The following is a 26,954-nucleotide window of genomic DNA, read 5'->3' as shown; positions in this document are numbered from 1 at the left end:
AAGGATTCACCAGTGACCGCTAATCCCCCGAGTGACTGAAGTTAGTAGCCGTCTCTCATACTTACCGCTCCCCGATCACCAGCGCGGCGAGGAACAGCTGTGCAGAGAATACGCGGCAACAATTACTTTGAATATGCCGGCCGCTCATTAATCAATCTCATATTCCCTGCTTTCCCCGCCCACCGGCGCCTATGATTGGTTGCAGTCAGACACGCCCCCCACGCTGAGTGACAGCTGTCTCACTACATCCAATCACAGCAGCCGGTGGGCGGGTCTATATAATGCAGTTTAAAAAATAAATAATTAAAAAAAAACGGTGTACGGTTCCCCCCCATTTTAATACCAGCCAGGGTAAAGCCACACGGCTGAAGGCTAGTATTGTCAGGATGGGGAGCCCCACGTTATGGGGAGCCCCCCACCCTAACAATATCAGCCAGCAGCCGCCCGGAATAGCCGCATCCATGAGATGCGACTGTCCCGGGACTGTACCCAGCCATCCCAAATTGCCCTGGTGCGGTGGCAATCGAGGTAATAAGGAGTTAATGGCAGCCCATAGCTGCCACTAAGTCCTAGATTAATCATGACAGGCATCTCCCCGAGATACCTTCCATGATTAACCTGTAAGATTAAGAAAATGCATACATACACCCAAAAATCCTTTATTAGAAATAAATAACAAAAAACACAACCTTTTTCACCACTTTATTCAAGACCCCAAATGCCCTTCCATGTCCGACGTAATCCACAGAGGTCCCTCGACACTGTCAGCTCTGCTACATCGGAAGCTGACAGAGAGCGGTCTCAGACCACGACCGCTCTCTGTGAGCTCACCGCAGCGACTGAAGTGAGTCGCGCTATCAGCGATGATGTCACTCAGGTTACCCGCGGCCACAGATCTCAGCGGGAGGACTTCTGCTGTGGCCGCGGGTAACCTCAGTGACGGCAAAGCTGATAGCGCGACTCACTGCGGTCACTCAGGGAATTTTCGGTCACCGGTGAGACCTTCACCGGTGACCGAAAATCAAGCCATGGCACACAGACAAAGCCGTGGGATGACAATGAAGTTGGGTGACGTTCTTCCGACTTCATTCTGATCGTGCGGCTCTGTCTGTGTCTGCTGTCAGCGGCCATTCAGCTCTGCTACATGGCTCTGTCTGTGGCTGCTGTCAGCAGCCATGTAGCAGAGCTGAATGGCAGATGACAGCTGCTGAGAAAAAAAGGATCACACACGGATCACACACGCATTACACACGCTATGCAAGTCATTAAATAATTAAAAAAAGCATCGCACTTGCGTTGCACTCTGACCTACCGTGAACTAAAAATCAGCCGAGTTTTTTCCAGCCTAGTCGGACCGATTTTACACGCATAGGTGTGCTTCCAGCCTAATAGGCAGATAAGGCTCTGCTTGACTAGAGTAAGGAGGTGCCATGAAGAATATAAAGCTATAGTCAGGAAAATTAATTCCGGCACACACAAGAGAAAATATGTTGGTTTTTTTTATCTTTATTTCTGCAAAAGTCAGTAACCCACAAATCGCCAATGTTTCGGCTCTCTTTGAGCCTTTGCCGAGGCAATGCTATAGTGACAACAGAACAAAAAGGTGTTTTATACAATGATATGGTAATGGACAAAAAAGTGATGCAAAAAAATGAAGCAAAATAAATAAATCACGATATATACAATATACACATATATGGTATAGTATTATATAGGGAACACATGACAAATATCATGAATATAGCATGACCAAGTGGCTGTTACTGAAAGAAAATGCAGTAACGTGGGAAAAAGTCAGTGGCATATCGCAGCGGCACATACGAAGGCTCACAGAGAGCTGAAACGTTGGCGATTTGTGGGTTACTGACTTCTGCAGAAATAAAAATATCAAAAAAACATATTTTCACTTGTGTGTGCTGGAATAAATTTTCCTGATCATTTTATTAAAAAAAAAACCTCAAGACATGCGAACAGCCCCATAGACTATAATGGGTATGTGTTCTATATGTGAAAACCAGACAGAACACAGACGTCTGAAGGAGGCCTGATATATATTGCTGCTTCAGAATTTGAATAGTGAAAGGAAGAGTAACATGTTTTTCAGTCACTGACATAAGCCACTTTTTTTTTTTTTTTTGTTTAAAGGAAGAGCAGTTGTACAAAAAAACCAAAAACCTTCATCTATTCCCCATGATGCCATATTGCTCTCTCCATCCCACCTACAATGCCACTTAATGCTGCCTGAGTGACTCTACCGCAGTGCAATCCACAGTGGACATGTGTAAAGGCCGCTTTACACGCAACGACATCGCTAACGAGATGTCGTTGGGGGTCGCGGAATTCGTGACGCACATTCGGGCTCATTAGCGACGTCGTTGCATGTGACACATACGAGCGACCGCTAACGATGCAAAATACTCACCAAATCGTTGATTGCTGACACGCCGTCCATTTCCCAAATATCGTTGCTGATTTTGGAAGCAGGTTGTTCGTCGTTCCTGACGCAGCACATATCGCTACGTGTGACAGCCCAGGAACGACGAACAACACAATAACTGCGTCCTCTGGCAACGAGGTGGGAGTGACTTTCATGCGGCTGCTCTCCGCCACTCCGCTTCTATTGGACTCCTGACGCGTGACGTCGCTGTGACGCCGCACGAACCGCCCCCTAAAAAAAGAGGCAGTTCGCCGACCACAGCGACGTCGTTAGGAAGGTAAGTACATGTGACGGGTACTAGCGATTTTGTCCACCACGGGCAGCGATTTGCCTGTGATGCACAGACGACGGGAGCGGGTGCGAACGCTTGCGACATCGCTAGCGATGTCGAAGCGTGTAAAGCCCCCTTTAGAATGCTGTCCTCCATTTCTCTTTTAGCCAACATTTACATAAGTAGAAGAACAACCAGAAGATTCTATTACAGATAAAAGGAGATTTTCTTTATTTTTTATTTTCTGCAGTTTTCTGGAAAAAGTCACAAGTATCTTGGATCTTAAACCAGAACAAGTTTATATCGAATCGTTTACTTCCCCCAATACAAAGTGATCTGTAGTGCACCATGTCTGATCACAGTGAGTGGCTGACCACATGAGCCGCTTCGATGACATTATGGACAGGACGCTGAACCCTCTTGTCAGTAACAGTAACTTGTAGGACAACTTTCTGCGTCAGGTTACTGCGATTGTTGAGAATTAGTAGGGAGTTCTGTTGGGTCAGGATCTCATTGCTTACAGAGATGCCATCTAGGTACTGCTTAAGCAAAACGCGCAGTTTTTGGTTGTCATGAGAAAGCACAGTTTTCTCGCGATCAAGTGCCCAGCGTTCGAGGAGAACTTTATTGTACCGCTTCCAAAACTGATCTAGGGCAGTGTAGTCCAGCATCAACTGCAAGAGAAGAGAGAAAACAAAGCCATTTTAGAACTATAGTCAAGATAGTGCGGAGTCCAGTGAACATGTAGGAAAATAGTTTTTCTGCTCCCACTCATTTCTGCCAGTTATGTTACTAGTCCACTTGTTTCTAAAACCATTTTATACAAATCTTTAAGGAAACGTCAGTTTAAATGGACTGTCAACATAGAAGTAGAGGGGCTTGGTGGACCATGGCAAGGCCAAACATTTGTATACATTGTCCTACCTGCATGTTTTCCCCCTATCTCCACCCTCCCCTCTTCTGGGATTGACAGCTCTGGCTTCAAGAAGCAGAGAAGGCAAAGACAGATGGAAAACCAGCAGGTGGGAAGGTGTATATAAATGTTTGGCCTTGCCATGATGCACTGAGTGCCTGTACTTGGTTTGAACAATTATTTTGTGCTGACAGAATCCCATTAACCGCTTAACGACCTAGGACGTATATATACGTCCTAGGTCTCCTCCTCCTCTTTGCAGAAAGTACTAAAAATGCCTTAAAGGGAACCTGTCACCAGTTTTTCACCCTATAAGCTGCAGCAACTATCAGTGGGCTCTTATATACAGCATTCTAAGATGCTGTATATAAGAGCCCAGACTGTTGTGTAGAACATAAAAATCACTTTATAATACTCACCTAAACCGGTCGCTGCGGTGGAGTCGGGTCATATGGGCGTCTTCGTCCTCCAGTGCCTCTTTTGGCCATCTTTGTCCCCGCCTCTCTCCTCCTTCTGAAGCCGCGGTGCATTACGCATCTGACGTCATACACACTCGTCGGCATTCAGGTCCTGAGCAGGGCAGATCAAAATATTGTAGTGCGATGCGCAGGACCAGCGAGTGTGTATGGCGTAGATGCGTCATGCACCGCAGCTTCAGAAAGAAGGACAAAGATGGCTGAAAGAGGCGGCGCTGGCACCGGAGGACGAAGACGCCCATCGAGCTACATCCACCGCAGCAACCGGTATAGGTGAGTATTATAAAGTGTTTTTAATGTTCTACACAGCGGTCTGGGCTCTTATATACAGCATATTAGAATGCTGTATATAAGAGCCCACTGGTGATGGCTGCAGCTTATAGGGGAAAAAACTAATGACAGGTTCCCTTTAAACATTCTCTCTTATTATTCTAGCATTTGGCAAATATAAATAATTTTGGTTCCTAACTGACCTAAAACGGGAAAGGTTTATTCTGATTTCATGTCAGATAGTGAGAAAAACCTGCAGATGTGTCTTTTTAGACTGTGCCTCTCATGTACCTGTCTTTCTGTGTCTCTGATAATTATAAAGTTAGTTGCAGACAGATCTGAACTTAATCCGTTGTGTTTGAATGAAAATCACGTTTTGTGCCAACCATCTATCCTAGAAGAGGGCAAAGCCCAAGAGCTAATTGACCCCAGGTTGTCATAGTGTATATGTTCATTCGCAATAAAAATGAAACTGTCCATGTTAGGAAATAGGCAAGAATCAATACACAGTCAGCACAGCCTGTGGTCCTGAAGTGCTCAGAGCGGTAGAAGTATCACAGCGGTGGAGCTGGTAGTGCTCACACTATTTAGCCCCTTTTGATGTTCGATCAGATCCTCTCTAATGCTCTTTGCTTTAGATGCTCATTTTTCTACAGCTCCTTTGAGAGTTAATGCCTTAAAAATGCTCAATAGTTATGGATGTGGGAAGGGTTATTATAGATCAGTGATGGCGAACCTATGACACGCGTGTCAGTGCTGACACGCGTAGTCATTTTCAGTGCCACGCGGCCGCAGGCCGCGGCCCCGTAGAAATTAAGCATCCTTTAAATAGCATGGCAAGCCGTTCCGATTTTTTATCGGATCGGATGCCATGCAGGAGGTCTGTGCTGGAGGTCTGAAGGCCCAAACAATAGAGCTCCGGCGCAGAGCGTCTAGGCCTGAGACTTCCGGTAGGCCCGAACTTCCGGCTGGCGCAGCAGGGAGCAGCGCAATGCCGCGGGGGACGCACTTCTGAGGCCTGAGGTGATCACTGTCTGGAGGCCCTGTGATTGCTGTCTGCAGGCCCTGTGATTACTACAGCAACCATCATCCAGTGAACTGTGGGGTGTCATTGGCCATTACTGAGATAAGTGAGGGGGAGGCTGGAAGAGGCCTGTGCTATGGGTGACGTTTCCCGCCATTAATTTACATAAGGAACGCCATCTTGCAGCATAGTACAGACTCCATTGCACCACCATTACTGTTGTGCATCCTTATTAACCCCTATTTCTGCTTATTAACTCTGCCCTTTCCTAAAAGACAGTTACCTGTGCCATCATATGGTCAGTTAGGTTAGTTAACCCCTAATTGCCTGCAGGGCTAACTATAAATCTTCTCTCACTGCCCCTCTCATGGAGAAGCCACAAAATAAAAAAACAAAGTTAAGTAAAGGGAGTGGTAGTAGCAGTAGCCGACCCTTTCAAGAGACATGGACTGAGATGTATGGCATTATAGAAAAAAATGGCAGATCATTTTGCGTTCTATGTAGTGAAACGGTAGTAAGCAGAATGTACCTAGTTTTGTGAGACCTTATTCTCAGCATTAAATAATATCAAAACCAACAAAAGAAACAGATTGACAGATGAACTTAGTAGCGCTTGCTTGGGCTTGAAGTGTACAAAATACCAACCTTCAATTGAACATTTAGCCAATGAAATTCAGCAACAAAAAAGTCACTAAAATTTTTAGTTCACGGCACTCCACACAAGTTAAATAATAGCAAGACCAACAAAAGAAACCAACTGACAGATGAACAAAAAAGTCACTAAAGGCTACTTTACACACTGCGATATCGGTCCCGATATCGCTAGTGTGGGTAGCCGCCCCCATCTGTTGCGCGACACGGGCAAATCGCTGCCCGTGCCGCACAACATCGCCCAGACCGGTCACACATACATACCTGTCCGGCGACGTCGCTGTGACGGGCGAACCGCCTCCTTTCTAAGGGGGCGGTCCGTGCGGCGTCACAGCGACGTCACTGAACCGCCGCCCAATAGCAGCGGAGGGGCGGAGCTGAGCGGGACGTAACATCCCGCCCACCTCCTTCCTTCCGCATAGCGGCCGGGAGGCAGGTAAGGGGAGCTTCCTCGTTCCTGCGGCGTCACACGCAGCGATGTGTGCTGCCGCAGGAACGAGGAACAACCTCGTTACTGCTGCAGTAACGAGATTTGAGAATGGACCCCCGTGTCGCCGATTAGCGATTTTGCACGTTTTTGCAACGATGCAAAATCGCTTATCGGTGTTACACGCAACGGCATCGCTAATGCGGCCGGATGTGCGTCACGAATTCCGTGACCCCAACGAGTTCGCATTAGCGATGTCGCAGCGTGTAAAGCCCGCTTAAGCAGGTAAGTTAAATAATTATACATATTTGTTATTTAAACTATATATGTCGCAAAATTATGTTTTTTTTCTCAAGGTGACACACCACCCAAGTTATGTTCGTTTTTTTGGCGAATTTTGACACACCAAGCTCAAAAGGTTGCCCATCACTGTTATAGATCATATTATACTAAAAGGTGATCATTAACAAATGTAAGCTTTGTAAAATGTGGCCCACGTATACCCACCTGTGCCAGCTGCTCAGAAGGCTGCTCCATGCTGGCTCTCTCAGCCTCTTCCTTCTCTGCGTCACTTAATGAAGATGGGTAAAATGGCAGCACTTTCTCTTCCTCGGTTTCCAGCTTACGACACATTTCTGCCAAGCGAAGAATCTGCTCGCCCTGAAAGTGGCCCAAACAATAAAATCTTTCTTTATAGAGAAGATTCCCACAAGATTTACTTGTTTTATATGTCATCAGTATTTAATGGAAAAGTATCATCAGAATATGACCCGTTTAAGGCTATGTGCGCACACTGCGGATTTTACTGCGCATTTGCCGCAGAAAATGTGTCTAACATTGCTGCAGTCATTCCCCAGCAAAACCTATGGGTATAAAAAAAATGCTGTGCGCACCCTGCATTTTATTATATCTGCGGAATTACCTGCGGAATTTCCGCTGCGGAATTAATGAGCATGTCACTTCTTTTCTGCAGGTACCAGCGGTTTTTGCCATTATTTATTGGTAACAACCCACAGGGACCAACCTGCGGAACAAACGCAGAAATTACACACCAAAACCGCATCAAACCGTTGCCAAACCGCATGTGGATTTCGTTGAGGTTTTGGTGCGTTTTTTTACCGCAGGTGTGGGATCCTTTCACAGGGTCCGGTTTTTCCTTAAGAAAAAGTCAGTTTCTATTGCGCACGTGGCCTTAATCAGGTATTTGTGTTGTATATTTTATAGAATGTTTTAATTTCATAGCACGATCGGTATTACAAAAAAAAAAAAAATTGGCTTATTTTCACTCTGGCCGATTGACTCCTACTTACTGTTCTTTCAAGAAATTCACAGGCACATTAGCAGCAACAGACTGAGGGCTTATGCGCGTGTACATGCTGAATATTCTGCAGCGATTTGGCAGTGCACGTGCGCTTTAAATCGCTGCAGAAACACTGCGTAATGGATGCAGTGTTTCAGAAGAAAAAAAAGCAGATTTCATGCGCTATGGCTGCTGCCCCCACCATAGACAGAGTGGGAGCTGCATCCAAAGCGCACAAATTAAGTGACATGCTGCTTTTTTGAACGCACGGATTTGGGTCAAAATTTTTGAATCCAAATCGCTGCGTTCAAAAAAGCAACGTGCGCACGGATTATGCACAATCTACATAAATTGTGCTGGGGACGCAGGACGCATGAATATACGCTGCAGTGCTAAACGCAGCGTCAATGCATGTAATTACACAACGTGCGAATGAGTCCTAAATCAGACCCTATCCTTTGTATTGAAGCATCTAATGAGTGTGTGCTAAGGTCATTGTGAAAGGAGGAGAGCAGGGTCAGCTGTAACTTCTCGGCATATCAGACGGACAAGGTGGTAAAAAAGAGCCAATGTGAAAGAAAAGGGATCATTACCCATAGTAACCCATAGTAACAATGTGCCACTGAATCTCCACGTTTCCCTGACGCCATTTCGCTGGATGCTTTTTTTTGCCACACAATAAACAAGCCCTTACACAATAAAAATGAAAATATTAGAGGTGTCGGAAATGGCAACAAAAAAACGCTTTTTTTTATTATTATTTATTTTACCAATCAAGGTAATGGAAAAAAATCCAAATGTGGTGAAAGTGCGAAAACAACCACACCCCTTAGGCTAGGTTCACTTTTTTTTTGCATCAGTCACCTGCGTTGCTTGACGCTTGTGACTGATGCGTTGTACAACGGGTGACAAGAATAGAATTTATTGTCATGAGAAAGCGGATTCCGTTGGTGAAATGATTTCAGTATAAAAACAAGAGAGAGATCTCAGCCGATCGCTCTCATAAGCCGGCCGCCGGGAGATCAGCCGATTGCTCTCATAAGCCGGCCGCCGGGAGATCAGCTGATCACTCTCATAAGCCGGCCGCTGGGAGATCAGCCGATCGCTCTGAAAAGCCGGCCGCCGGGAGATCAGCTGATCACTCTCATAAGCCGGCCGTCGGGAGATCAGCCGATTGCTCTCATAAGCCAGCTGCCGGGAGATCAGCTGATCGCTCTGAAAAGCCAGCGGCCGGGAGATCAGCTGATCGCTCTGAAAAGCTGGCCGCCGGGAGATCAGCTGATCGTTCCGGCCGCTGGAACTGAATTTACAATCCATCATGGTTTTTTGCTGTGCGCATCCTCACAGTAAAAAAACGATCCGCTGCACACAAAAAATGTTACATGCTGCGTTCCTACCGCTTGACAGTCAGTGAGTAAACAAGTGATCGTCAGGCGGCAGATGCAACGCAGGGCCATTAGTCACAATCCGTCGCTAATAGAAGTCTATGGGGAAAAAATGGATTCCTGCAAAATATTTTGCAGGATACCGTAATTCCTCAAGGCGACGGATTGTGACTGATGCAAAAAGACAGAAGTGTGAACATAGCCTTACTCATACACACAATTCTGAGATTATTTTATGGGTTGTAAATTAATGCGTTATTACAACCTGTGGTAATTCAACATGAGAATAACGTATCTAAAAAATGTATTTTTTCCTTCAAAACACAAATGTACTGCTATTTCTCCTCTAACACTATGCACTGTATATGTCCTTGACTTATAATTCAAGTTTTATCGCTATAAAAGTTTCACTTTAACCCTTAATGCAAAATTCATACATATACGTACATGCTAATGGTCTGAGACTTACATCAAGACATACATGTCAGATGGGAGAGAAAAGTCCTCTTCAAGTCCCCCCCAGTCCTAACCCCCCCCATCCCTGATAGCTTCATGAGTGGAGTCCCCCATGGCCCCTCTTTATCATCTTTTTCTGTGAAAATGGCAGGAGCATGTGCAGAGAGCCGTGAGACTGCGATGATGTTAGTGAGGTGACGTCACTGAGGTTACAGCAGTTCACACTGCCCTCGGTGTCACCTGGTAAGTGTGCCTGCACCTCCAAGACACGGGGGATGCATTTTCAGAGCGTGCTGGAATCTGGGGTCATGGTGGGACCTCCAAATTGGATTACAGCAGACCGGATTGTTTGCTTTTTTGGGGGGGGAGTTTTTTGTATTTCTCTTGCTGTTTTTTTTTTTTCAATAAATTGGTGAAAGAGGGAACATGTTGGGGAGTGTTTTTTCAAATATTTTATTTTTTCTGTCTTTATTTTTTTTTTCCCTTATTACAGATTGGGTTAGTAATTTCGGGTATCTGATAGTATCAGATTACTAACCCCGGGGCTTGATGCCAGCTGACATTACACAGCTGGCATCAACCCCTTATTATTACTACACAATTTTCCACTGCACAATTGCAATGGGAAAAGTCGGGGTGAAGTGGATGGATGCGCTTCACTTCTGGGGGTGGCTGTGACGTGCTATTTTTAGCCTGGGAAGAGCCAAATAAACATGGTCCTTCCCACCCTGAGCATACTAGACACCTTGGCTGGTGATTCAATTTGGGAGGGACCCAACGTTATTGGTTTCTTTTACTATTTATTTATGAACAAATAATTTAAAAAAAACACAGTGGAGTGACCTCTGTTTTGGATTACAAGCCAAGGTAAAGCTGTCATCTGTGGAATGCAGCCATCTGCTTTACTCTAGCCTAGCTGGCTATCAAAAATAGGCGAGACCCCACATCATTTTTCAAATTATTTATTTTTGGGTTAAATGCAAAGCTAAACACCTTTTAATGCCACATGAAAGGCACTAAAGGGTGCAAGAGTATAATATGTAGGGCGGTGGGCCATTATATATGTATTTGACTTCTATCTTTATCTATCTATCTATCTTAGCTTTATAAGCTATGTGCCCATGATCAGGGTTTGCAGTGTTTTGGACTCAGAGTGTTTTTGCGGCGTTCAAAATGCTGCATTGTACAATAGAAGCACAGTGGAAGGGATTTATATAAATCTCATGCCCACTATTCTTCTTTTCTCCGCAGCGTAAACTGACCTTGCCGCAGCTTCCTGAGCCGCAACATGTCAATTTATGCTATGAAGACGTGAGTGTTCGCAGGAAAAATAGAGCTAAAGTCCGCAGCGGCCCGAACCCTGATCGTGGGCATGGACGGTGCAATCTCCTGCGGACAACACTTGCATCTCCACATGAGGGCTGAGACTGTATCCTAGACGCAATGTCACCAGATCGTGGGCACATAGCCTAAAAGTATGAAATTTGGTGCTACACCAACATTTTTCTAGGAAAAAAAAGAACATTTTCAATGTGATGAACTATTATACCTTAGGGGCTCTGGAAATGCAACACGTTGCAAATTTTCCAAAATTCAAATATTGCTCCTTTTGTTCCAATCCCTCCCATTTGTCCAAACAAGAGTTTTTTGGCCACATGTAGGGTATCCCTGCGCTCATAAGAAATTGGGTAACAAACTGTGGGTTCAACTTTTTGGTGTTGCCGCTTGAAAAAATAAGAAATTTGGTGCTAAAGCAACATTTTTTGGAAAAAAAATTAAAATTTTCAATACAAAAACTTAATGTTATCAAGTACTGTGAAATACCTTTGGATTCAAAATGCTCTCATTATATCCCTGAATCATATCCTTGAGGGGTCTAGTTTCCAGAATTGGGTCACTTGAGGGGGGCTTCTGCTGTTTAGGTACCTTAGGAGCAATATTTTATCGTCTGTCATTATGATAACTAATGTATGATATATTGTGATATTTAATTTTGGCAAACTGACGATTATACAGTGCCATGGGGCATATCTGATTGGTTTATTATTCACTTTTTCTGCTGTGCTATTGTTGTACAATTTTTAATAATAAAGATATTTTTGCAATAAAATTGTCTGAGTTTTTCCAGGGTAGTGTTTGTAGGTTTTGTACCTTAGGTGCCCGGAAAATGCGACATGGTGCCCGCAATCTATTTGAGCCAAATTTCCTTTCCAGAATTTAAATATTGCTCCTTCCGTTTTGAGCCCTCCCATTTGTATAAACAGAACTTTCTGACTACATATGAGGTATTCCTGTATAAGAAATTGGGTAACAAATTTTGGGGGTCCACTTTTTGGTGTTACGTCTTGTAAAAGTACAAAATTTGGTGCTAAAAAAAACATTTTTTGTGAAGAAAAAAAAACCATATTCAATATGACAACCTAATGTTATCAAATTCTGTAAAGTACTTGTAGATTCAAAATGCTTACTATACCCCTAGATAAAATCCTTGAGGGGTCTAGTTTAAAAAATGGGGTCACTTGTGGGGGGTTTCTGCTGTTTAGCCGCTTTAGGTTTATGACCACATGTGGGGTATCAGCGCACTCAGAAGAAACTGGGTAAGGGTATGTGCGCACGTTGCTTTTTACCTGCTTTTTTGCTGGTTTTTCTTCTGCGCTGTTTAATGCCAAAATGGATGTGTTCTTCTATTCAAGCAAAGTCTATGGGAATTTGGGTTTCTTGTTCACACTATGTTGTTCAAAATGCTGCCTTTTTGTGGCAGAACTTTGGTCAAAAACTCAGCTTTGCAGTGCAAAACCCAAATGGCAAAAACAATTGACATGTTGCTTCTTTGAAAAGCTGAGTTTTTGACCAAAGTTCTGCCTCAAAAAGGCAGCATTTTGAACAACATAGTGTGAACAAGAAACCCAAATTCCCATAGACTTTGCTTGAATAGAAGAACACATCCATTTTGGCATTAAACAGCGCAGAAGAAAAAGCAGCAAAAAAGCAGGTAAAAAGCAGGTAAAAAGCAACGTGCGCACATACCCTAACACATTTTGGTGTCAATTATGTTTTGCTATCCCTTGTAAAAGTGAATAAAATTAGTCTAAAGCAACATTTTTAGGTAAAATGATATATATATATATATATATATATATATATATATATATATTTTTTTTTATTTTTTTTTTTCATTTCACTTTGCATTCATTCCTGTGAAGCACCTGAATGGTTAACAAATTTCTTGGATGTGGTTTTGAGCAGTGTGAGGAGTGCAGTTTATAGAATAGTGTCACTTTTGGCTATTTTCTGTCACCTAGACCTCTCAAAGTCACTTCAAATGTGATGTGGTCCCTAAAAAAATGGTTTTGTAAATTTTGTTAGAAAAATGAGAAATTGCTGCAGAACTTTGACCCCTTCTAACTACCTAACAAAAAAATATGTTTTAAAAATTGTGCTGATGTAAAGTAGAGATGTGGGAAATGTTATTTATTAACTATTTTATGTGACATAATTTTGTTTTAAGGTCATAATGATAAAAAATTTTTAAAAACTACGAAATTTTCTACATTTTCAGCAAATTACCGTTTTTGTTTATTTTTTACAAATTAACGCAAAATATATAGTACTAACAATCTTAGAATCACTGGGATCCGTTAAAGCGTTCAAGAGTTATAACGTCATAAAGTGACACTGGTCAGAATTGTAAACTTTGTCCTGGTCATTAAGGGGTTAAATGATGCTCATGTGAAGAACATAGTTTTACCCCTATACAAGTCAATAGTGCGACCACACTTACAATACTGTGTATAATTTTGATCTCTGGTCTATAAGAAGGACATAGCTGATCTAGAGCGGGTGCAGAGAAGAGCAACCAAGGTTATTAAGGGAATGGGGGGAATGCATTACCAAGACAGGTTATTAAACTTGGGGATATTCAGCTTGGAAGGACGAAGGCTTTAGAGTGATCTTATTACAATGTACAAACATATGAGGGCAGAGTACAGAGCTCTCTCTTATGATCTTTTTACACCCAGGCTTGCGACAGGGACAAGGGGGCATCCACTATGGTTAGAGGACAGGAGGTTTAACCATAATCACAGAAGTAGATTCTTTACTGTAAAGGTGGTGTCACACATAGCGACGCAGCAGTAATCACGACCAGCGATCTGACCTTATCAGGATCGCTGCTGTGTCATTACATGGTCGCTGGTGAGCTGTCAAACAGGCAGATCTCACCAGCGACCAGTGACCAGCCCCCAGCTAGCAGCGACGCGTGGAAGCGTAACTAAGGTAAATATCAGGTAACCAAGGAAAGCACTTCTCTTGGTTACCCGATATTTACCTTAGTTACTAGCGTCCGCCGCTCTAACGCTGCCAGTGTCGGTTCCCTGTTCCCTGCACTCCTAGCCAGAGTGCACATCGGGTTAATTACCCGATGTGTACTCCAGCTACGTGTGCAGGGAGCAGGGAGCCGGCACTGGCAGCGTTAGAGCGGCGGACGCTAGTAACTAAGGTAAATATCGGGTAACCAAGGAAAGGGCTTCCCTTGGTTACCCAATTTTTACCGTGGTTACAGCTTACCGCAGGCTGACAGACGCCGGCTCCTGCTCCCTGCTCGCTTCAGTTCGTCGCTCTCTCGCTGTCACACACAGCGATGTGTGCTTCACAGTGGGAGAGCAACGTCCAAAAAATGAAGCAGGACATTCAGCAACGACCGGCGACCTCACAGCAGGGGCCAGGTCGTTGCTGGATGTCACACACAGCGACAGCGACGGGACGTCGCTGCTACGTCACAGAAAATGGTGACTTAGCAGCGACGTCGTTGTCGTCGTCGCTATGTGTGACACCAGCTTAAGAGCAGTGAGACAATGGAACTCTCTGCTGTTGTTGTAATGGTTAATTCACTAATAAAATCCAAGAGGCCTGGATGCCTTTTTTGAAAAATATAATATTACTGGTTCAGTAGTAAATGTTAGAAGGAAACAACAGGGCACTACTACAACAAGATAACCTGCCAAGTTGCTCACAGCAGTCGGTCGCAATCAGCGTTACATACGCTTTCAATATCTGCGACTATGTGGGAACCTCAGGATAAAGACAGAGTTGCAGCTTTGGGGTGCTTATTTCTAAAGTTCAACACATAAGACTTTAGATAAAGAGAAAAAAATTGAAACAAGAACTCACCATATTATGCTGTGCAACACTCTGATGTTTTTTATTTAAAAAAACGTGGATACATGCTGCAGCGTTACAGGGAGGGAAAACAGAAGGTCAGCACATAAAGACGACGGCTGTTTCGCCCCTAGGGGTGGGGCTTCTACAGGTCTCCTGAAGACCTGTAGAAGCCCCACCCCTAGGGGCGAAACAGCTGTCGTCTTTATGTGCTGACCTTCTGTTTTCCCTCCCTGTAACCCCTCAGCATGTATCCACGTTTTTTGAAATAAAAAACATCAGAGTGTTGCACAGCATAATACGGTGAGTGCTGGTTTCAATTTTTTTCTCTTTATCTATAATATAATATTACTGGTTATGTGCACTAGATTCTGTGATTGGGCATTGATCCAGGGAACTTGTCTGATTGCTGTATGTGGAGTCGGGAAGGAATTTTTCCCCTAATATGGAGGTTCATGTCTGCCCTATGGGGTTTTTGCCTTCATCTGGATCAACATGTTAAGTTATAGGTTGAACTTGATGGATTTAAAGGAATCTGTCATCAGGTTTTTAACACCTAATCTGAGAGCAGCATAACGTAAGGGCAGAGATCTTGATTCCAGTGATGTATCACTTACTGGACTGCTTAGTGTAGTTTTAATAAAATCACTGATTAATCAGCAGGAGATTATCATTAGAGGACTACTTGGCATGCTGTGTTAGTCCAACATATTCATGAGCTCTGTATTACTGCTAGATCTGCAGCAGAGAAAACAGTGATTTATCACAATGACAGCAAACAGCTCAGTGAGTGACATATCACTGGAATCAGGGTCTCTGTCTCTACATCATACTGCTCTCAGATGGGGGTGTAAAAACCTGATGAGAGGTACCGGTACGTCCTTGGTCGCCTCCTCCGGTTACTCACGGCTCCAGTGGCAAGCTCACGGTATTCCTCACACATGTCTGCTGATTTGATCAGCAGACGTGCAGCTAACACTGACAGCGCAATTTAAAGGGCCGCGGTGGGGATCACGCCATTCCCTACCGCTATCAGGATGCCATGGTGTTGTCATGGTAGTGCGGGTCAGCTGATGACCACTGATGCTACCATGACTCACTTCATGTGAGAGCCGACAGTGCGCCGGTGCTCACAGGAATACTGCATTTCTGCTGATCAGAGCGATGCCGCAGCATCTCTCTGATCAGCACAAATGTTGGAGGAAAGTGGGGGGTGCGTCTTATAGTCTAAATGTAGGGCTGCGGGGAATGAGGGTGCTGCGGTGGAGCGGGTCATCGGCGGCATGTGCAGGCTGTAGCAGCGCCTACCGTGACTGCGTGGGCCCGCTCATTTCATACGCATACATCCTGCTGCCCATCATCTCTCAGCGCTGACAGGTGGGCGGGATCATGGGTGGGGGATGTGAAGTAAACAGCCGGCCTGCGTGATCACCCCTGGCAACTACAGCCTGGAGTGATCATGTGAAGCTGTATTCACTGCCCCCCGCGTGTATCATCATCAGCGCGGGGTGCAGTGAATCAGTAAGGTATACTTATTCCCTGCAGCATCACGATATCCTCCTGTCTGCCGGCCTGCTAATCTGTGTAGAGAACGGTGAGCACAGGGATGACGTCATCCCTGTGCGCACCACTAGTCTCCACACACATCAGCGGGCAGTCAGACAGGAGGACAGCTCGATGCTGCAGGGAACGGTGACCGGCTCCACACAGATCAGCGGCGCTGCTGCTGGCACAGAGAGGAGGACGAGTGATGTTGCAGGAGTGAGGAAAGGCGAGTATAAACGTTTATTTTTTTTGTGTACCACAGGATGCAGGCCATATAGCAGGATGGAGTATATAGCAGGATGTGGGTATATAGCAGGATGTGGGTATTTATCAGGATGGGGGTATATAGCAGGATAGGGGTATATAGCAGGATGGGGATATTTATCAGGATGGGGGTATATAGCAGGAGATATTTGCTATTATTATTATTACTACATCTACTTGTCACGCTCCCCGGCTCCCCTGCCATGCTCCCCGGCCCCTCTGCTTTGCTTACCGGCTCCCCTGCCACGCTTCCTCGCTCTCAGGTCAAGCTCCGCCGCTCCCGTGCCAGGCTTCCCGGTCCCCCGCTCCACAGCCTTCCTGCTCCATCGCCTGCAGTCCCCAGGCAGCCCGGTCCCCGCTCCCGGCGCCCGTCGGCAACTCTGCCTCAGCCCGGCTCTCCTGCTTCCTACTCACCGCTCCCTCCTCTGTCTTCTGGCACCCGGGCCTCGCGCATGCGCATTAGGGCGCGCGCGCGGTCATTGACCCTCTCTTAAAGGGCCAGCACCTAGAAACGGGAAATTGCATAGACAGGTACAGGGTATATTAAGATTCACTTTCCTGGTGGGCGGGGCCTGTTCTACGTGTTTAGCAAGCTAGTGTTCAGGTCCCCTATTGCTTTGTCTTGTGCTTTGCCTGCATTAACCCTGTCCTGTCTCGTAGAGCCTGTCCTGCCACGCCAGCCGCTCCGAACCACGCTCTTTCCCGTACCCTGATGGTGACTTCGGCGGATGTGCCACCACCTCTGCAGCTCCGCCAGTCTCCAGTCCCTGGCTCCGTTTGGTGACCCGTCCCATCGCTCAGCAGGTTCCGGATCCCGCCTGACCTTACCACCTGGCCTCGGACTCTGAGCCTCGTCACCCGGACTACCGTCCAGAACTCCATCCACCTTTCCTGCTCCCCTACGGACTGTCTGACTACCACCAGTGCTTCGGCTACCGTGCACCCAGATCCTCTGGCGGGGTGACCTGCCTGGCTGCCTCCTCAAGGGAAACCGGTGTACGGCCCAGAGGTTCCACCACCCGGACGTAACAGCTAGAACAGGCCATGGATCCCGCCGAAGCACTAGCGGCCCTGCAGCAGGAACTCATACGACAGCGCGAGACCCAGACCCGCATGCTGAACTTCATGTCTTCTGTGGATACTCGCCTGAACACGCTACAAGCAACGGCCACGTCCTTGGCACCTCAGGTTTCCACTGCACAATCCACGGCCGCAGCTCCCGTGGCAGCCTCCTCGGATGCTTCCAAGCTTCGTTTGGCCTCACCACCCCGGTACGCCGGAGATCCCAAGACCTGCAGGGGATTCATAAATCAATGCTCCCTCCACTTCAAGCTGCTGCCGCACCTTTTTGCCTCTGACCAAGCCAAGGTCGCGTTCATGATGTCCCATCTAGAGGGAGAGGCACTGGCCTGGATGAACCCCTTGTGGGAGAAGGAGGATCCGGTGACCACTGACATCCAGGAATTCCTGCAGGCTTTTCGTAACACCTTTGACGAACCCGGACGCACCACCGCCTCTGCTTCATCCCTCCTCCGGCTACGTCAAGGGACTCTGACGGTGGGCCAATATGCTATTCGTTTCCGCACCTTGGCCTCGGAACTCGGGTGGAACAACGAGGCCCTAACCGCCGCCTTCTGGGAAGGACTCTCGGGTCGCATTAAAGATGAGCTGGCTGGTCGTGACGTGCCTTCCACCCTGGATGCCCTGATTGCTCTAGCGACTCGCGTGGATCTTCGCTTTCAGGAACGATCCAAAGAGGTGTCCTGCGAGAGGCGTCCAATACGGCACTCCTCCCCACCACAGAAGTCCATCGCTCCCCAGTTGGCGTCACCTGGCGCGTCTACCTACGAGCCCATGCAGATTGACCGCCTGAGGCAGTCGGAGCAACGCCGAGCAGAAAGACTAGCAAAGGGTCTCTGCTTCTACTGCGGTGATGGCTCACACCTGCTACGCTCTTGTCCCGAGAAGCCGGGAAACTCCAAAGCCCAGGCTTGGTAGGTGAGGCCACCCTAGGTGCTGGGACTCTCTCAGACTCCGTTACCTGGACTATTCAAGTCACTACAGAAGAGACCCGCTTCACGGCAGAGGCGTATCTCGATTCCGGAGCAGCAGGCAACTTCATCCAGCAGGCCACGGTGGATAAGTACCAGGTGCCTGTCCTCCCACTAGAGAAACCGCTGGTGATCGCCTCTGTAGATGGGAGACCCCTCTCTGACACCGTCTCACTGATCACCAAGCCTGTGGAAGTACGGATCGGTGCTCTGCACACCGAGAAGATCACCTTCTACGTCCTCCCGCGCATGTCTCATCAGATCCTGCTGGGACTCCCATGGTTACGGACACACGAACCGTCGGTCAGCTGGAGTACAGGTGAAATCACCCGATGGGGCTCCTCGTGCCACGAGAGATGTCTGAAAACCATCCAGCCCGTTCGACGCCCTCCGGTTCCAGAGTCTCTACCAGGACTGCCTTCTGCCTACTGGTCCTTCTCGGACGTATTTGATAAAAAGGAGTCAGAGGTACTACCGCCTCATCGTCCCTACGACTGCGCCATCGATTTACTGCCAGGAACCACGCCTCCTAGAGGAAGAATATACCCCTTGTCCCCTGCTGAAACACGAGCTATGTCTGCCTATATTACCGAGAGCCTGGCAAAGGGGTTCATTCGGAGCTCCTCATCCCCTGCCGGAGCAGGGTTTTTCTTCGTCAAGAAAAAGGAAGGTGATCTGCGCCCTTGCATTGACTACCGGGGTTTAAACCAGATCACCGTAAAGAACAAATACCCACTGCCGCTTATCCCCGAACTATTCGATCGGCTCCGAGGAGCCCGTGTATTCACCAAGTTGGACCTCCGTGGGGCCTATAACCTGGTTCGCATTCGCTCTGGAGACGAATGGAAAACCGCATTCAACACTCGGGATGGGCACTACGAGTATTGTGTCATGCCCTTTGGTCTGTGTAACGCTCCGGCAGTCTTCCAAGAACTGGTGAACGACGTGTTCAGAGATCTCCTCTATGTCTGTGTCGTGGTATATCTGGATGACATCCTGGTCTTCTCTCCGGATCTACAGACCCACAGAGAAAACGTGCAGTTAGTTCTCCAGAGGCTTAGAGAAAACCGTCTGTACGCCAAGTACGAGAAATGCATCTTTGAGAAGTCGTCTCTTCCCTTCCTGGGTTATGTAATCTCGGACACTGGCCTGCAGATGGATCCTGAGAAAGTGTCTGCCATCATCAACTGGCCTCCTCCTTCCGGACTGAAGGCTATCCAACGCTTTCTCGGCTTTGCGAACTATTATCGGCAATTCATCCCGCATTTCTCTGTCTTGACTGCGCCTCTCTCTGCCTTGACTAAGAAGGGAGCTAATCCTAAGGACTGGCCCCCGGCGGCTGATGCCGCGTTCTGCTCCTTGAAACAGGCGTTTGCTTCTTCCCCGGTTCTCCATCGCCCTGAATTGAACCGACAGTTCACCTTGGAGGTCTATGGCTCTTCCTCAGGAGCCGGGGCAGTGTTGATGCAGAACTCCCCCTCCAGCAAGATGGTCACTTGTGGATTCTTCTCCAAGAGCTTCTCGGCACCCGAACGCAACTACACCATCGGGGATCGGGAGCTAATGGCCGTGAAGCTTGCCTTGGAGGAATGACGCTACCTCTTGGAGGGAGCAGTATACCCTGTAATCATATACACGGACCACAAGAATCTGGAGTACCTGCGGTCAGCCCAAAGACTGAACCCACGACAAGCCCGCTGGTCCTTGTTTTTTGCTCGATTTGATTTCCAACTCCATTTTCGGCCTGCGGACAAGAACGTGCGGGCAGACGCTTTGTCCAGGTCCTTCGTGCCCGTGGAGTTGGAGGAGGAGACGTTCCAGCCCATCATCAACCCCAGCAAAATCATTCCGGTGAATCCTGTTGCTTTAACTCAGATACCCCCTGGGAAAACCTATGTCTCAGATACTGACAGACAGAGAGTCCTGCACTGGGGCCATGCCTCGAAGATCGCCGGCCATGCTGGTCAGAAGAAGACTTGGGAGTACGATTGTCCGTCACTACTGGTGGCCGTCCCTCCGTAAAGACGTCACAACCTTCGTCTCAGCCTGTCCGTCCTGTGCCCGGAACAAGACACCCAAGCACCTACCATATGGACGTCTCCTGCCTCTGCCCATTCCTTCTGTTCCGTGGCAACATACCACAATGGACTTCATTACGGACTTACCCTTATCCTCCGGACACACAGTCATATGGGTTGTGGTGGACCGTTTCTCAAAAATGGCTCACTTCATTCCCATGGCCGGGCTGCCCTCTGCCCAGGAGCTAGCTGACTCCTTCATCCAACATATATTCCGATTGCATGGCTTTCCCGCACACATTGTGTCCGACAGAGGAACTCAGTTTACCTCGCGCTTCTGGAGGGCCCTCTGCAAACATCTGGGAGTATCTCTGGACTTTTCTTCGGCCTACCATCCTCAGTCGAATGGGCAAGTGGAGCGGGTCAATCAAATCCTGACCTCCTTCCTGCGCCACTACGTTAATGCCCATCACGATGACTGGTCCACGCTTCTTCCTTGGGCTGAGTTCTCCCACAACCATCACATCAGCGAGTCCACCTCCAGCTCTCCATTCAGAGTCGTTTACGGACTTCAGCCTTCTGTCCCATTGCCAGTATCCTCGGCTTCCGATGTCCCCGCAGCAGATGCTCTGGTCCAGGACTTCTCAGCCATATGGAGCTCTGTCAAGACCTCCCTTGAGCGCGCTTCTCTGCGGATGAAGAGACATGCGGACAAGAGGCGCCTGGATCCCCCGTGTTTCTCCCCTGGTGATCTGGTCTGGCTTGCATCCAAGTATGTCCGATTGAAGTTGCCATCGTACAAGTTGGGTCCTCGTTACATCGGGCCGTTTAAAGTCATCAGCAAGATCAATGCAGTCTCCTACAAGCTGCAGCTCCCGGCCACGATGTGGATACCCAACTCTTTCCATGTCTCCTTGCTCAAGCCTGTTGTCCTTGGTCCCTTCTCCACTGATGCCGGTACTGCTCCTCCTCCCATCGCTGATGATGACATCTATGCGGTAAGGGATATCGTGGCCATGAAGACCGTACGAGGTCGGCAGTATTTCCTGGTGGACTGGGCAGGGTATGGTCCCGAGGATAGGTCCTGGGAGCCCCGGGAGAATGTTGGCACTCCTCTGATTCGTGCCTTCCTGTCCCGGTTGCGGGGAGGGGGGCGTGGGGGAGGGGGTACTGTCACGCTCCCCGGCTCCCCTGCCATGCTCCCCGGCCCCTCTGCTTTGCTTACCGGCTCCCCTGCCACGCTTCCCCGCTCTCAGGTCGCGCTCCGCCGCTCCCGTGCCAGGCTTCCCGGTCCCCCGCTCCACAGCCTTCCTGCTCCATCGCCTGCGGTCCCCAGGCAGCCCGGTCCCCGCTCCCGGCGCCCGTCGGCAACTCTGCCTCAGCCCGGCTCTCCTGCTTCCTACTCACCGCTCCCTCCTCTGGCTTCTGGCACCCGGGCCTCGCGCATGTGCATTAGGGCGCGCGCGCGGTCATTGACCCTCTCTTAAAGGGCCAGCACCTAGAAACAGGAAATTGCATAGACAGGTACAGGGTATATTAAGATTCACTTTCCTGGTGGGCAGGGCCTGTTCTACGTGTTTAGCAAGCTAGTGTTCAGGTCCCCTATTGCTTTGTCTTGTGCTTTGCCTGCATTAACCCTGTCCTGTCTCGTAGAGCCTGTCCTGCCACGCCAGCCGCTCCGAACCACGCTCTTTCCCGTACCCTGACGGTGACTTCGGTGGATGTGCCACCACCTCCGCAGCTCCGCCAGTCTCCATTCCCTGGCTCCGTTTGGTGACCCGTCCCATCGCTCAGCAGGTTCCGGATCCCGCCTGACCTTACCACCTGGCCTCGGACTCTGAGCCTCGTCACCCGGACTACCGTCCAGAACTCCATCCACCTTTCCTGCTCCCCTACGGACTGTCTGACTACCACAAGTGCTTCGGCTACCGTGCACCCAGATCCTCTGGCGGGGTGACCTGCCTGGCTGCCTCCTCAAGGGAAACCGGTGTACGGCCCAGAGGTTCCACCACCCGGACGTAACACTACTAAACATTGAGATAGGAACTTGGAGATGGGAATAACCCTTTAAAGGCCAAATTAGATCTGGTCCTTCAGACATAATGGGGTAATACACTTTGTAAAGCTCGTTTAGAAAACTCAGCTCTATCTGATACCAGTTTCTACATAGTCATCTATGTACAGATCCTATAAAACCTATGTATAATGTATATTAGTACATGTAGTAATACCTTCTCTATAATTCGGTTCAGTTCCTTGAGTGTTGCATTGCTCTGCATAGTCAGGGTGGTGAGACGACTATGATCTGCAGACCTTGTTTGGTTCATCTGGCCTTTTAGCTTCTGGAACTGGTTGTGCACCACCTCCTTATTCTCCCGCACTTGCCGGTTCTGCTCATCACTCCCTCGAGCATGAGACGCCACCTTATTCCTCAAGGCTGTAATTTTTTCCTACAAAAAAAAAAAAAAAGAGTGGTCGGTACTTTAACCCTTTTACACTACTATTTGAGTATACAGCAGTCAGTTTGCCTTATTATAAAAATATCCATTATACTGCTTGTTTGATACTGATTTTATACCTGTTCAATCAACTGCATCTATAGTCTATCACATAAGTGAGTACACCCCTCACATTTTTGTAAATATATTTTATATCTTTTCAAGGGACAACACTGAGGATATGACACTTTGATACAATGTACAGTAGTCAGTGTACAGCGTGTATAACAGTATTCCCTCTAAATAACTCAACACATAGCCACTAATGTCTAAACCACTGGCAACAAAAGTGAGTACACCTCTAAGTGAAAATGGCAAAAAATGTTGGCTTTCGGGTGAAATTTATGGAAAACGTAAAAAGTTTAATCTATAGTGTCATACTCATGACAGTAGGGTATTTAAGTAGTAGTATGCAATGATGATTTCCTCATCTCACACAATTTATTGAAACAGAAGCCAACAACAGTGGTGGGTATACCACCCCAAAATGGCAGTGTCTCAATAACCTGTCATGTGGCCTTGAGCATCAATTACACATTGACAACGACGTATCATGCTGTTCACAAGTGGAGTTATTGTCTACTGACACATGACATCCCACTCTTCTTGAAGGGCAGCCCTCAGGCCATTGAGGTTCTGGGGTACAGAGTTACGAGCCTCTACACGGTGACTGAGGTGATCCTATAGGTTTTCTATGGGATTCAGGTTTGGAGATAGTGCGGGCCGCTCCATTTGATGTTCCCCAGTCTCCAGCAGCCGTTCCCTAATGATGCGACCTCGATGAGCTGGAGCATTGTCATCCATGAAGATTAAACTAAGCCTGTGTTGTTCATGCAGAAGCAAAACGACTGGATTATTGATGTTATTCATGTAGTAGGGGCTTGTCACTTTACCATTCACATAGTGTAGCTTTAGATAGAACACATTTCCACTGCTCCAGATTCCAGTGATGAGTTTACACCACTCCATCCAACCCTTGTCATTGTGCTTGGTGATGCACGGCTTGTATGAAGCTGCTCGGCCTTGGAAACCCATGCCATGAAGCTCCTATTGCTCAGGTTTGCGCTGTTGTTAATACAAGAGGAAGTTTGGACTCTGTAGTCACTAAGTCATCAGAGCATTGGGCTCACATGCATTGGCCAATACATAAGCTAAATATCTCTCTTTTTTTTTTTTTTAAAAAAATATTCGTATAGCAGTAATGCAATACCAGAGTTCCCTTATTCATTGTCAGCATTTTAGTGTGCAGCTGTATGTGTTTTGAAGTTCTAATGTGTTTTCAGCTAGCACCTGTTCACACCTGTTGGATGTCCGGGTCAGTCTTTTTGATATATCTATAGTCACTAAGTCATCAGAGCATTGGTGACTTTTATGTACTTAGTGCCGCAGCACTCGGTGATCCACTTTGTAGCTTTATGGTTTCATCGATACCACTCATAGTTGATCATGGAGTATTGAGAGGGGAAGAGGTTTCACAATCGGACGTTACAATTTTGTGATACAATTACAGTATCACGCACAAATTCAGTTAACTCTTTATAGTGACCCATTCTTTCACATGTTTGTAAAGGCAGACTGCATGGCTAAGCGCCCAGTTTTGTATTTACCTCTGAATTCACACTATACAAGCTGTTTCTTGATTATTTTGTCCCAGGTGGACCTCAATGTGTCTGAGCAATGAGAATGCCACTATTGAACAAAGTAACCCAGGTCAGAAGGTAGCAGGCACACTACTGTTATAAACTAGCAGTCCACCAACCTTACGGCTCTCTACCAAGAGTCAGAGGAAGAGAACACTGTAAGATGAAATAATTCCTGCCTTCTCTCTTTTTACTTTATTATCCTCCTCTGACTCAAAGAAGCCATGTACCATGACATGCGTAGAGCAAACTTTTAAGGGTTTGTATCATCTTCTATCTTCAGGAGCGCATTACTCCTCTTACATCCAGGCACTGAAGGGGGCAGTGTGCTCCTGATGATTGACAGCTCAGAACAGAGACTTGCTTGTGCCACTTGTCGAGACTGTGCCCTCTATAAGGTTGGAGTCACACTTGCGAGTGACTTGCGCATAAATGGCGCGAGTCTCACATCGCATCACTTGGCACGGCCTGACGTTCTGTGGACAGGAGCAACTCAGCTGCTTAGAAATACATGCAGCCGACCTGATTCTGTCAGGAGAGTGTGTGTGCGTGTCGGGTGATGCGATGCGAGACTCGCGCAAGTCACGCATGAGTAACTCTCAAGTGTGACTCCGGCCTAATGCTGATATCACAGTTAGCTCCAAGGGCAATGAAGTGATCTGATCCGGACTCTGCACCTCCTGCCTATAACACCAGCTACTTCTGATAGATTGCAGATACAGTTAGGTCCAGAAATATTTGGACAGTGACACAAGTTTTGTTATTTTAGCTGTTTACAAAAACATGTTCAGAAATACAATTATATATATAATATGGGCTGAAAGTGCACACTTCCAGCTGCAATATGAGAGTTTTCACATCCAAATCGGAGAACGGGTTTAGGAATCATAGCTCTGTAATGCATAGCCTCCTCTTTTTCAAGGGACCAAAAGTAATTGGACAAGGGACTCTAAGGGCTGTAATTAACTCTGAAGGCGTCTCCCTCGTTAACCTGTAATCCATAAAGTAGTTAAAAGGTCTGGGGTTGATTACAGGTGTGTGGTTTTGCATTTGGAAGCTGTTGCTGTGACCAGACAACATGCGGTCTAAGGAACTCTCAATTGAGGTGAAGCAGAACATCCTGAGGCTGAAAAAAAAGAAAAAATCCATCAGAGAGATAGCAGACATGCTTTTAGTAGCAAAATCAACAGTCGGGTACATTCTGAGAAAAAAGGAATTGACTGGTGAGCTTGGGAACTCAAAAAGGCCTGGGCGTCCACGGATGACAACAGTGGTGGATGATCGCCGCATACTTTCTTTGGTGAAGAAGAACCCGTTCACAACATCAACTGAAGTCCAGAACACTCTCAGTGAAGTAGGTGTATCTGTCTCTAAGTCAACAGTAAAGAGAAGACTCCATGAAAGTAAATACAAAGGGTTCACATCTAGATGCAAACCATTCATCAATTCCAAAAATAGACAGGCCAGAGTTACATTTGCTGAAAAACACCTCATGAAGCCAGCTCAGTTCTGGAAAAGTATTCTATGGACAGATGAGACAAAGATCAACCTGTACCAGAATGATGGGAAGAAAAAAGTTTGGAGAAGAAAGGGAACGGCACATGATCCAAGGCACACCACATCCTCTGTAAAACATGGTGGAGGCAACGTGATGGCATGGGCATGCATGGCTTTCAATGGCACTGGATCACTTGTGTTTATTGATGACATAACAGCAGACAAGAGTAGCCGGATGAATTCTGAAGTGTACCGGGATATACTTTCAGCCCAGATTCAGCCAAATGCCGCAAAGTTGATCGGACGGCGCTTCATAGTACAGATGGACAATGACCCCAAGCATACAGCCAAAGCTACCCAGGAGTTCATGAGTGCAAAAAAGTGGAACATTCTGCAATGGCCAAGTCAATCACCAGATCTTAACCCAATTGAGCATGCATTTCACTTGCTCAAATCCAGACTTAAGACGGAAAGACCCACAAACAAGCAAGACCTGAAGGCTGCGGCTGTAAAGGCCTGGCAAAGCATTAAGAAGGAGGAAACCCAGCGTTTGGTGATGTCCATGGGTTCCAGACTTAAGGCAGTGATTGCCTCCAAAGGATTCGCAACAAAATATTGAAAATAAAAATATTTTGTTTGGGTTTGGTTTATTTGTCCAATTACTTTTGACCTCC

The 26,954-nt window shown here is 47.1% G+C and overlaps 1 protein-coding gene across 2 annotated transcripts in view; it reads right to left on the bottom strand.

Annotated features, from left to right (window-relative positions):
* Positions 1-2,944: 2,944 nt before the first annotated feature.
* DRC2 (dynein regulatory complex subunit 2) overlaps positions 2,945-26,954 on the bottom strand; it is a 71,683-nt gene continuing 47,673 nt past the window's right edge. For both annotated transcript variants that reach the window (XM_075334401.1, XM_075334402.1), the window contains exons 7-9: positions 22,877-23,095; positions 6,977-7,129; positions 2,945-3,382 (exon numbers count right to left, since the gene is read on the bottom strand). In XM_075334401.1, the coding sequence (XP_075190516.1) occupies positions 3,065-3,382; positions 6,977-7,129; positions 22,877-23,095 (690 nt within the window). In that variant the 3' untranslated portion in view covers positions 2,945-3,064. The remainder of the gene's footprint in view (positions 3,383-6,976; positions 7,130-22,876; positions 23,096-26,954) is intronic.

Source organism: Anomaloglossus baeobatrachus, chromosome 2, assembly GCF_048569485.1.
Source record: "Anomaloglossus baeobatrachus isolate aAnoBae1 chromosome 2, aAnoBae1.hap1, whole genome shotgun sequence".
NCBI lineage: Eukaryota > Metazoa > Chordata > Amphibia > Anura > Aromobatidae > Anomaloglossus > Anomaloglossus baeobatrachus.
Note: the sequence above shows the minus strand (reverse complement) of the source record. Positions and strands in the feature narration are given on the sequence as shown.